Genomic DNA, 12,246 nt, shown 5'->3' with positions numbered 1-12,246 from the left:
GGTTACAGACACTTCAGGTTACAGACACTTCAGGTTACAGACTTGGCTAACCCAGAAATAGTACCTCAGGTTAGAACTTTGCTTCAGGATGAGAACAGAAATCATGCTCTGGCAGCGCGGCGGTGGGCTAAAGTGGTACCTCAGGTTAAGAACAGTTTCAGGTTAAGAACAGACCCCCAGAACAAATTAAGTTCTTAACCCAAGGTACCACTGTATTATCCTTTCTCACTCACGCTAGTGAGTCAGTAGCAGAGTACATTCCCCAGTATATTGCAGGAAGCTAGTTGGTAGATTCGTTTGAATCTCTTCACTTAAGCAATCCAATCTGACTTGTCCAGATTGGGTTTGTTCCTAGTAAATTGCCCTTTAATCCCTCTTAAAAAGAATAAAGACACAACAGTCTTCTCTTAAAAGTAATAAGAAGTTTACTCACATTCAGTTCACAGTAGGTTCCCTGAAGGCAGGCTTTAGCTGGAAGTTACAGAAGAGAGTTTGAGTTCATCCCATATGGGGATGGAGTTCATGTGCTGCTGGCTGAGAGCCAGCAGACAGCAAAACAACATCAAGAGAAAAAATGGTGTCAAGAGTCAAGAGAGCATGGCATCAAGAGGAAGATGGCTGCGTGACCAGCCCTTTTATGGGGTCTCACATCTACCTGGTCACACACAGGGGGAGGATGCTCCAGACCAGGTGTGGCAGGAAGTCCTCCTGGTTGGAGTAACATCCCCCTGTGTCCACTCTGAGCAAATGGGAAGTGTTGTGCTTGACTGCTCATCTTACATCCCACACCTGCCCCAAGAAACATTCATGAATGAAGGAGCCAGAACTGGCCACTGGTTCTCACCATGCATTTGCCACAATGTGTGACACAGTCGCCAGCAGTGTACTTGCAGCAGAGGCCCATGGCACAAATTTGTATGATCTTTGCATATATGAATATGAATATGTACAGTTGTCTCTGGGCAAAGAAAGATGGCACGTGGCTGGGGTCTCATATTAAAGGTTTTTTAAAAAAAAAACAACAAAAAAAGTTTTTAAAAGGGAAAGGGGCAGGAAATTTGGGGCATGCCTAGTACAAAAGATCTGGGCTCAGGGGCCCTGTACCACCTTCTAACCACGTACACACAGGCAGTGATATGCATTCAGGCATGCTGTTACCACCACCTCATGCTAACATGGTTGCACACTAAACTTGGTTCCATGCTAATTCTTGCTCAGGCTTTCTGTGTAATTTCTTTGTAACCTCTGAAGCCACTCTGAGAACATAAGAAGAGTCTGCTGGATCAGGCCCATCTAGTCCAGCATCCTCTTCTTACAGTGGCCAACCAGATACCTGTGGGAAGCCCACAAGCAAGACCTAGCAGGCAACAGCACTCTCCCCTCCTGCGACTCCCAGCATACTGTCTCTGACAGGGGAGGGAGATCATAGCCATCAGGTCACCCCCTACCTGTCAGCTTTTGAATTGGATCCTGCTCCGAAATCGGAGCTCCTTTCCACCACCGTTTCAGGTTTTTTTTATTAATTGTAATAAATAATAATATTAATTATAGTTATTACATTTACATACTCTTTGCCCTCCTGCTTTGATCTTCACAACAACCCTGCCAGGTTGGCTCAGGGACTATGGCCAGCCCGAGGTTGGGCTACATGTCTGAGCGGGGATTTGAACTTTGATCTCCGGGGCGTCCTCGTCCTACCCTGTCACCCCTACTGTTGCGCCAGGAGAAGCTTTACCCGCTTTATTTCTGCCTGCCAAGCTGCTGCTAATAGTAATGGCACAGGAGCACAGCAATGGACAAAGAAAGCTTGGCGGCCTTCGTTTCTCCCCCGCCCTGGGCAACCCCCACTCCACATCCCACCCTCTCTCTCCAAGGGCAGCTGCGCTTCGCCCTTGGGCAAAAGATGCGCACCCCGCTGCCGCGCCTCTCCCGCCCGCTTTCCGTTCTTGAGCAACCGGGTAGGAAAAGGGCTGCCGCTCTCACTGCATAAATACTAGAGCCCCGATCGAGCGGACAGCCTGCTGCGCGGCGTTGACCCGTCCAAAAGCACAGCATGTTTGGAAATCCCACCAGGACGAGGCAGGTAGGAGGGAGAAGCCCGGTCTCGGAGAGGAGGCGGGGTTGGGGGTCGCTCGCCTCGCCCTCCGGAGAGGGGCGACGAAGTGGAGCTGCTACCCGCCTCCCGCCTGGATCTGAGGCTGGTCGAGCGCAGCTTGGCTTTGTAGAAGGTCTGCCACTGGCTGCTGCTAGCAGCTAGACGGCTTCTTTTGACCCACGTCACTCTCACGTGGTGGCTTCGCTTCGCTTGCCAATGAACTTTTGGTGCATTCATTTATTTGCTTCTAGGAATGCCTCACGAAGCGCCTTGCGATCCGAGGCGTGCGCCACACAAGGGCCTGTGGAAACATGTCCCGGTCTGTGAACTTGGCAACTAACGCAGCCACATTGTTGGAAAGCTAAGCAGGACTGGGTTTGGTCAGGATCTGGATGGGAGACCATTCCAGGATGACAGGCGGGGGTCGACATACAAAACAAAAACACCACGAACAAAAACACCATACATACAAAAACACCAGGAAGGCCCTCGGATTAGCTGAGATTCCTTCAATTGCAGGCAGGTGGAATGGACGACCCTTCCAATTCTACAGTTCTATAATTAAGAAGTGGATAGGGAGACATCTCATAATACTAGAACTCGGGACTACCCAATGAAGCTGAAGTTCATGGAATCATAGAATTGTAGGAAGGGACCACAAGGGTAATCTAGTCCAACCCCCTGCAATCATGAAGGAATCTTTTGCCCAACGTGGGGCTCGAACTCACAACCCTGAGATTAAGAGTCTCATGCTCTACCAACAGATGGAAGAAATGACTTCATCACACAGAGACAAAGTTTCTGTGGATTTTTGTTCCCCCAACATGTAGCAGTGTCAACCAACTTAAAAGGTAAAGGGACCCCTGACCATTAGGTCCAGTCATGGCCGACTCTGGGGTTGCGGCACTTATCTCGCTTTACTGGCTGAGGGAGCCTGCGTACAGCTTCCGGGTCATGTGGCCAGCATGACTAAGCTGCTTCTGGCGAACCAGAGCAGCGCACAGAAATGCTGTTTACCTTCCCGCCGGAGCGGTACCTATTTATCTACTTGCACTTTGACATGCTCTCGAACTGCTAGGTTGGCAGGAGCAGGGACCGAGCAACGGGAGCTCACCCCGTTGCGGGGATTCGAACCGCCAACCTTCTGATCGGCAAATCCTAGGCTCTGTGGTTTAACCCACAGCGCCGGTGGCATCAAGAAAAGAAAAGAAAAAAGGATCAGAGAGTTCTGCCTCCACTGTTTGAGGCAGTAAAGCTTCTGAATACCAGTTGCTGGAAAACATAGGAGGAGGGAGTTGCTGTTGCACTCAGATCCTGCTTGCAGGCATCTGGTTGACACTGTGAGAAGACGATGCTGGACTAGATGGGCCAGCCTGCTCCTCTGTTCTTATTATGCCAGCAGCCCTTACAGGAGGTACCCCTCTTGAATCACATGCCACAGAGATTTGAATTAGCAACCCATCTTGAGGCCTTCTCTTCTGGGAAGGGATAAATCCCCCCTTCCAAAAGATACCAACATGCCCATCTTCCAGAGAGAGTCTACAGTCTTTGTGTGCGTTTTTTCACTGAGACATCCCTGACACTTTTGCATCTTTTTGCTGATTCGCTCATCCCAGGAGCTCCCTGCCCCTATGCAGCCAGTAGCAAGGACCTTTGATATCATGGCTGCTGTCAGGCCCCCTTTTTTAATGGAAATATAAACAGTGCTTGTTTTTTCAGCACAGAAATGTAGGGCTGGACAGACAGCACCTGTCAAATTTTGTGTGTCATGCAGATGGGTAAAACACAAAACCCTCACTAAAAAAAAAACCAAGGTGGAAATACACCTCACAGTATATCACTTCTCTACCCTAGGAAATGCTGTTAAGGGAGTGGAGTTGTGTGACACTTAGGTGGGGGGGGGGAGGGAATTATTCACAATTATCTGTGGAGAAATCTTGCTATTTGTGTGTAGCATTTTACACGGCGTACTTATGGCAAAATGCATATCTTAAATCCCTTATAGCTCCCTGGGGTGGCCTTGTGGCCACAGCCATTCAGTAGAAATGAAATGGTTTGTTTTATAATGTGCATTTTGTCTTCCCTGTATGAAACTAATTGCAGACTGAAGAGTGTGAACATCCCAGTGCCGGTGCTCTGTGGCATGTGGTATTAGATCAAGCTGCGTTATGGCTACCCAAGGTCATAACTCTTCCTTCCCCGAAGGAAAGAATGCCAGTCACCTGCTGTTTCACAGCTGGCAGTGTTTTCTCCCAGCACTCTGTTCTGCGTTAATTTGCATGTTCTTATCTGCCACTTATTTGTTACCGTTTGCATCCCATCCTTCCTGCAAAGAATTTAGGCTGCTGGTTTAGCTTTGCAGTGCCCTGTGTGGTAGATCAGAGTGAGGCATAAAGCCACGCTAGACAGGTTTGAAGTTGTTCTGTGTGTGTAAACATGGCACTGCCCCAGTCATGTGGAAATGGGAGGTGTATTTGTAAAAACAAAAGGGGTGTGTGGATTTGCACTGCAGAACCTTCCTCGAACCAAGGTCTGTGTGCAGCTGATCTCTGCATAACTCCTCTGCCCATGCAGTTTCCCCTCAGATGTAGTCAGAATACCAAACTGAACCTGCCTAAGAGAAGAGTACCTTGGGGAGAGGGGCTGTGGGCAGGTCAAGCATGGAAAGGAGACACGGCCAGCCCTACCATTGGGCAGCATGATCAGGCGGCAGATTCTAGGGGCCAGTAGCTCCTGGTTGTTCCTCCTGCTTCCTTTTTTTGGCACACATCCTCTTCTGGGGCCCCTAATCTGGCCTGCTGCCTTCACTGCCAGTCCAGTCAACTTGAATAACTGGAACAGGGAAAAGATGCCTCAGACAGTAAAATGTCTTGGCTCAGTCTTGAGGGGGATTTTAAGTTCCCTTCTCCCATGCATTTCTTTTGCTTTGGCAATTGGATCCTCCCCCCCCCTACTTTTTTATTGGAGTAGGGAAGTTCTGGGCGCCAAAAGAGAACTTGTGTACAGAAGTACTTTTTCCCCAATACCACTTCATGGTCCCAATGAAAATTTCATCTCCCTTTTCTCTGCCTCTCCAATGCTGCAATTGGCTCACCAGTTAAATTTCCACATACTGTATACTTATTTGAAGATGGCTATCATATCTCTGCTCAGTCTCCTCTTTTCTAGACTAAACATACCCAACTCCTTCAAGTCCTTCAAGGCTTAGTTTCCAGACCCTTGATCATCTTGGTTGCCATCCTCTGCACATGTTTCAGCTTGTCAACATCCATCTTAAATTGTGGTGCCCAGAACTGGACACAGTATTCCAAGTGTGGTCTAACCAAGGCAGAATAGAGTGGTACTATCATTTCCCTTGAACTGGACACTATACTTTTGTTGATACAGCCTAGAATAGCATTGCTTTTTTGCTGTCGAATCACACTGTTGAGCTTGTGGTCTACTAAGATTTTTTTTCACATGTACTCACGGCAAGCAGGTGTCCCCCCATCTTGTATTTGTGCATCTGGTTCTTCCTGCCTAGGTCCCTATTGAAATTCATTTTGTTAGTTTGGGCCCAGTTCACCAATCTGTTAGGGTAGTGTCATGTTGAATCCTGATACATACAGTCCTCTGTGGCACTAACTACCCCTCTCAGTTTGGTGTCATCTGCCAATTGGATGAGCATTCCACACACACATCCCAATGAATGAGCTTCAGATATGTGCTTTCTCCTCACTAAATGATACTAAATACAGGCTAAAGTACAAAGTGCGCAATGTTGTTCTAGTTAAATGAAGTCTACATTTTGAATGCTACAGCCATACTTTCAGCATCTGTTCTATTCCTTGAAGGGATAGCTGGTCTTTGAATAGCAGGGCTGTTTAAGGGGTGCTACAGGAATCAACTTTGCCTCGTGAAGGCATGCATGGGTTGCGTCTGTCAAGGAATTTATTATCTAACTTTTGTGTTCCCATGAGGAAAAGAAGCCGAACTATGAGGAAAAAGAATACGAAGCAGGAAAGTTTGCTACTATCGAGCACAATGGAGAAACATTTGATGCTGCCTGTCTTGAAGCTGTGGCAAAACTATATAAATACTTTGAAGGAAGCAACAACCAAGGTGAAAAGCTTTAGATACCTTCTTCACATCCACCTTAATTCAGCTGCTTAATTGTTCATTATCTAATCCTTGGGGGGAAAGACAACATGAACATGTATTTGTTCATATTTGTCATTTTGTGAGTGTCTCAGAAAAGTGGAGTCTTTGATCTGCATTTCTTTTTCAGGGGCTAAGATGAGTGTGGTAGATCCAGTGTGTATCACTGCATTGCTTGCGGATGATGGGTCACCGCAGCTGAAGGTGAAAGTCTCGCTACAGATTCCAAGCCAGTTCCAGGCCAGTCCTCCTTCACCCGCTGATAAGAGCATCCAGATTGAACAGAGAGGGGAAACAGCTGTTTTCTTCATGTAGGTTTCTTAAGCCGGTTGTGTAACTCTAAAGCCAACCTGGTTCCCTCCAGGTCTTGTTGTGCCACAACTCCCATCATCACTAACCATTGGCCATGAGAGTTTACACGTCCCCTCTCAACATGTTGTGATATTGACCACGCACCCACACACCCAATGCCTAGCAGTTACAGTCAAACCTCGGAACTTGAACGGCTCCGTTGCCGAACATTTCAGTTCCCAAATGCCGAAAACCTGGAAGGAAGTGTTCCAGTTTTCAAACATTCTTCAGAACTCGAACGTCCAACACAGCTTCTGCTTGAGTGCAAGAAGCTCTTGCAACCAACCCGAAGCCGCATCTTGGAACTCGAAAGTTTCAGAACTCAAACGATCTTCCGGAATACAGTGGCAGTACACATTAGTACTAGATATTTAGGAATGCCCTGTTAGAGTGACTCTGAATCATCATGCTCAGAATGCTATTTCTGTTAGCAACACTAGGGAGAATGAGAGCAGGATGGGTCTGTAGTTTGGCAGTTGTCCCAGTCAAAATATGTACCCAAACACTAGGCTTTGTGGTTGAATGTTAGCTTCTGTCTTCCTTTAAAGCTGCTCATACATCCCTGGGGGAGGTGTCCCCCATTCTGCGAGAACCCTGACTTTCAAATACCCAAGGCTGAGGCCTAGAAACTCTTTTAGTTGAGCTACGGCTCTGAGCCAGTAAGATGTTATACAGCAGCTGTCCATCAATGTCTAGAGTGCTAAATCCATTAGTAGCCCAAACAGATATATCGAGAATTGATAGCCTGTCATTTCTGATGTGTCAGTTCCTTTGAACCAAGCTGAGAGATCTTGAATGAATTTGGCCTGCCACTTTCAGTTGGCGAGCATGTTTATGCACACTCACTTCCCGAGGGGGGGGGGGCGATACAGCAGATCATTCAGCCCAAATGGCCTTTGGGTGTCACTCTGGTGTCAAGGGAAAGCAAAACTTTATTGCAATTCCTGCGATGAAGTCGGCTGTCAAGGACCACATTTCAAAAAGTAAGCCTCTCTTTGTCAACGCAAGGGGACTGGGAATCCACTCTAATTCTCCAGGCGCAGCGAGGGGAATATGAAGAGGAGGCTTCTGTTGTTCATTCTAAATGTCTGGCACAAAATGTCATGTTGGGCTTTGGGAGCAAATTTCCCTTTGTGGCAGTTGCCTTAACCACAACCACTCTTTATGCTATTATGGTAGATGAGGTTCCCTTGACTGACATCTCTGGAAATTGCCACTAAAGACACATATTGATTCTAACCATGACTGACACCTGGGCAAATAGAATTTGATCCTCTTTTACCAAAGTCCCATGAAAACAAAAATGTAAAAAAAAAGGGGGGGAGTGTGTTAACGGATGTGGTTGTACAGTCTTTTTTGTTTCGTTTCTTCACACACAGTAACCATTTTAGATGCTCTTCTGATTGAGCCATTGTGAACATATTTAAGGTGTTATCTGTGTTGAAGGGAACCCAGTACCATTCTGCTCAACTTTCTGCTGAGGACGCAACTTAGAAATGAACAGGAGCACAATGATGCTCTTATGCAACTCTCCTTCCTTTCAGTAGGGCTTGTGCATGAGAACATCCCAGTGCGTTGTATCCCATGGGCCAGATCTGTCTTATTTCCTGCTTGGCCACCTCTAATGGCACTTGAAATCTGCCACCTGCTTTGCCTTGAGATCTGCTTCTGGGGCACACTACAGAAGGGCACTTGCAAATCTAACAAATCTAATTTAAAAACTCTGCTTGGATTATTCTTTTTCCTCTTCTGCAATTACACTCAGGGACTGGTCTACACACCACCCTCTAATTTTTCCATTTGTTTTTATTGTTCTCTTGTTTTTTCTTTGTTCCTAGGACATTTCATGGCAATGCCAAAGGAGAGAACTATAAGAATTATGCAGCTCAGCTGAGATCTGCAGTAGGAACTGAGAAAGCTGACCACAAAGAGCTATATATTTTCAGCAGCTATGATCCCCAAAACAAATCCTTCGGGAATCGCCATGAGGTTTCACTGCGGAAGAAGTGAGCAGTCCAAAAACAAGAAAGATACCCCAATTGGGGAAGGTGGAAGAAGGAGGAAAATATCCACAGGTGCTATAGAAAGCTGATGTGTGTTTTGAAATTTACCCAGCATGTTTTGAGCATATTGCTTTTTATCAAAGGTTGTTCCAGCTTTGCTGCTTTCTTTCATAAGCCATGAGTTGCATTTCTTGGGCTGTTTCCCATCCAAAACAGAATAGCAGAAGTAAAATACCATTAATAAAGAGAAATGCACTCAAAAAGCATTGAGTGAACCCAAAAATAAATACCGTAAATCAGCGGAGGGTTTTTTCTGACACCAAAACAAGTTTACCTCATTGTTGATAGGCTGTTCCCATTCTACTATCCCCCCTTAGTTCAGAATCTAAATAAAAACTGTATCAGTAATAGGGGGAAAGGTCCTTAGTCTGAGTTTGCATGTTCCTACTGTCCTTTGGTTGTGACCTCAACAATGTCAGCTAGATCTCTCCCAAAGTTGTCCAGAGGGATAATAAGACAGCTGTACTTACAAGCCAGTAAAACTGGCACCTGTTAACAGATTGGTATTTCCTGCAGCACTGTCAGCCTGTTACACTCATCTGACTTGGGAGTTAATTTCTATCCTTAGTCCAAGTCAACCCTAGAGGCTGCTTTCAAGTAAGGTACACTGACAGTGCAGTACACAAACCCCTGAAATGGATGTTCTTGTCCTTGGAGCCATGTTTGCATTAGAATTAGTAGAAGCTGCATCACTGGCAACAGCAACTATCACCAGCTGCCATTGTGTCATTAGGTAAGGCTCATGTGGCATTGGAAAGGCATTTGGGGCAAGTACATCTTTAGGTTGTGTCTAAATGCCAACAGCCTATTTATTTGGAAATGCCTAAGCTTTTCTTAACTTCAGTCTCCTTTTACAATCATGGATTCATATGGTTAGAAGGTACCTGGAGAAGTCATCTTTCTTTTCGTAAATCTGCCAAAGAATAAAATAAACTAAAATTGGAATTGACGAGTTTTCTCAGGATGATGGAATGCATGTGTGACGTCTTCCATTGGTCTAGTGGTGGTGGCACTCACCATTCTTCTGATAGAAAATGCTCTGCAGGAGCAGGGAGAGGAAAAATGGGGGCTCAAGGAGGGTCAGTTGGGGTGGGAGTGATAAATGATCTTATTTTCATCTGAGCAATGTTGGAGGGTATGGTATCCCCATATAGTGCTCTAATGGAGACCTTTGCTCTGCATTACTTTTTATTCCCCCCTTTTGAAGCGAGAGGCTCACCTCAGACTGAAGGATGAAGGACCTCAGTCCAAGCTATGATCTGACTACTGCATTTAAGCCCTGGATCACTTTGTACCTTATAACTCTTTGTTTCCTGGAATGCTTGCTGAGATGTCTTAATGGATCACCCACCCTTTTGCCAAAGCCTTTCAGCTTCTGAAGAACTGTGCAATTTTCTACCTAAATATGGATATGAAGGGCTGTTATTAAGCACATTTTTAAAATAATAATAAAAACAAATATAAAACACATGTTTTGAGGGTGTAACTGCATCCATCAGAAGTATAATTTTGTGGAACAAACTAATAGTTTAGGTGTCCAAAATTAGTGCCAAAGCGACAACTTGAAACCTGAGGTGGTGCACATATGCATTCCTTTGACATCTCTGTTTGCGGGTGACAAGGTTTCTGCAGTGGAATGTCAGACGGGGCGCAGCAGCAGTGTGATGCATGGAGTTCTGGTGGAGAGGAAAGCCGTGCACTTCAGTCCCAGAGGAAATGCAAAAGGTTCCTTTCCAGATATTAGGAGACACAGCAGAAAGCAGAAACCTCACTGCACTTCGGCTTCCAGGGCCAGCCAAAACATTAGGTAGAAGAAATTGGAGGGATAGAAGAGCAGATGTTCATCTTCAGATCCCCCAGACTATTCCCCCTCTGTTGGAAGGTAGAGCTCTGTGTGTGCCTCAGGTTTCCTAAGCTAGCTTGCTACCCAACAGAATGCTGCCCTGTTGCCAGAGTTGAAGTAAGGTTCAGCTGTCAGTCAGGCTGACTTCTATATGTGCCACAGGAGGCACTGTCTTGGGAAAATCATCTGGGACCAGCCCTACAAACTTCTCTATCTCGTTGTGGCACAGCTATCTTCAAGAATTGGTTCTTTCTTCCCCACTGCCTGCATGCCTTGAAGTGAATCCAACTCGCAACTTAACTTCTAATGTGACACACTTAGTATTTCACCTGAAGATATATGGCCTGAAGACGAGTAGAGTAAAAAAGACTTTAATTAAATAAATAAGGAGGGAAATCTCAAAGCTGTTGCCATCTTAGTCTGTAGGATACTGTTTGGGGGAGCATTCTCATACCTGAAGGCATTGCTTTTAGGATCAGGATCAGGTGAAAAGGAAGCACTTTTCATTCAGCACATAATTAAGGCTGTATGCAAACATATCCCCCTCCAGGAGCAGATTTTTCTCCTATGGTTTGAATTCTGCTTCTCCCCATCATTGCTTCACTATAAGTTGTTGTATTTGCTTCACTGGCTGAAAATCCAGTCTAGAATTTTATCTTACACACACACACACACACACACACACAGAGAGAGAGAGAGAGAGAGAGAGAGAGAGAGAGAGAGAGAGCACTACCCCTTCATATGTGCTTGTAGATTATTATTATTATTTTTGAAAAAGCTGATCTGTGAGGCCAATAATGGCTTTGTTACTGATACATGGTCCAGCCAGTCAGAACTCTGAACAACTCTGACTATCGGTCGAATAAAGGAAATTGATTGATTGAACTCTGAACAACCTGATGGGAGCTGGGAGTGGTTGCTGCAAGGGCCAGCACTCTGCACTGCCTCATATTATAAGCACAGAAAAGCATGAGTATCCCTAAGTAACATGGCAGCCTTAGCATCTCTGTGTTACTTTTCTCCAAGGTCATTAGCGTGCACTGATCTTTCCTCACATGTCACAAAACATGAGCAACATGTCCTCCTGCAGCAGGTTGGCACCCACCATGCTCATGTTATTTCAATGCAAATTATGTTCACTACCTTGTTACAATATGTAGATTGGCAGGAATTCTCTGGCTCCTGATATTTCCAGTGCCTGGCTCGCTTCTGAATAATTTGTCCTCCTTTGTTTGAAGATGGAAGATTACAGTTTAATTGTAAAGTATTTTTTCAACAATGGAGCTCCGTAGAGCTATTACACCTAGTTAATTAGCACCTATCATTCATTTTCCATAGCAGAGGAGCGAGTTCCTCCATTGTGTGAACACCTGTTCTGAATGGATATGTGCATCTGGCAAAGGACTATCCTAAAACACTGAGCTTATATGATGCAGTGCGTGCTTCTAATACTCTAGGCAGAAGCGAGAAACACCAAAAACTGTGGTCACCATCCATGTAAATCAGGGGTAGGCAACCTAAGGCCTGGGGGCTGGATGCAGCCCAATCACCTTCTAAATCCGGCCCGTGGACGGTCCGGGAATCAGCATGTTTTTACATGAGCAGAATGTGTCCTTCTATTTAAAATGCACGTCTGGGTTATTTGTGGGGCCTGCCTGGTGTTTTTACATGAGTAGAATGTGTGCTTTTATTTAAAATGCATCTCTGGGTTATTTGTGGGGCATAGGAATTCATTCATATTTCCCCCCAAAATATAG

General features: G+C 45.6%; 1 protein-coding gene across 2 annotated transcripts; it reads left to right on the top strand.

Moving 5' to 3' along the window:
* The first annotated feature begins 1,630 nt into the window (after positions 1–1,630).
* On the top strand, positions 1,631–10,116 carry HEBP1 (heme binding protein 1). Of its 2 annotated transcripts, none has more exons than XM_083573868.1 (4): positions 1,631–2,083; positions 6,055–6,196; positions 6,363–6,543; positions 8,422–10,116. In XM_083573868.1, the coding sequence occupies exons 1-4, from the start codon at positions 2,054–2,056 to the stop codon at positions 8,591–8,593; spliced, it is 525 nt and encodes a 174-aa protein (XP_083429994.1). In that variant the 5' UTR covers positions 1,631–2,053; the 3' UTR covers positions 8,594–10,116. The 2 variants fall into 2 exon arrangements, with proteins under 2 accessions (XP_083429994.1, XP_083429995.1); XM_083573869.1 differs by having other exon boundaries at positions 1,951–2,083; positions 6,064–6,196.
* Positions 10,117–12,246: the final 2,130 nt, after the last annotated feature.

The sequence above is a fragment of the Podarcis filfolensis genome (assembly GCF_964270895.1).
Source record: "Podarcis filfolensis genome assembly, chromosome: 10".
NCBI lineage: Eukaryota > Metazoa > Chordata > Lepidosauria > Squamata > Lacertidae > Podarcis > Podarcis filfolensis.
Note: the sequence above shows the minus strand (reverse complement) of the source record. Positions and strands in the feature narration are given on the sequence as shown.

Bases quoted from the DNA above. Each gene is read 5' to 3' on its own strand.
- HEBP1 (XM_083573868.1), top strand. From the start codon at position 2,054: ATGTTTGGAAATCCCACCAGGACGAGGCAG. The intron at 6,197-6,362 runs GTGAAAAGCTTT...TTTCTTTTTCAG, and splicing joins TGAAGGAAGCAACAACCAAG to GGGCTAAGATGAGTGTGGTA. The intron at 6,544-8,421 runs GTAGGTTTCTTA...CTTTGTTCCTAG, and splicing joins GAAACAGCTGTTTTCTTCAT to GACATTTCATGGCAATGCCA.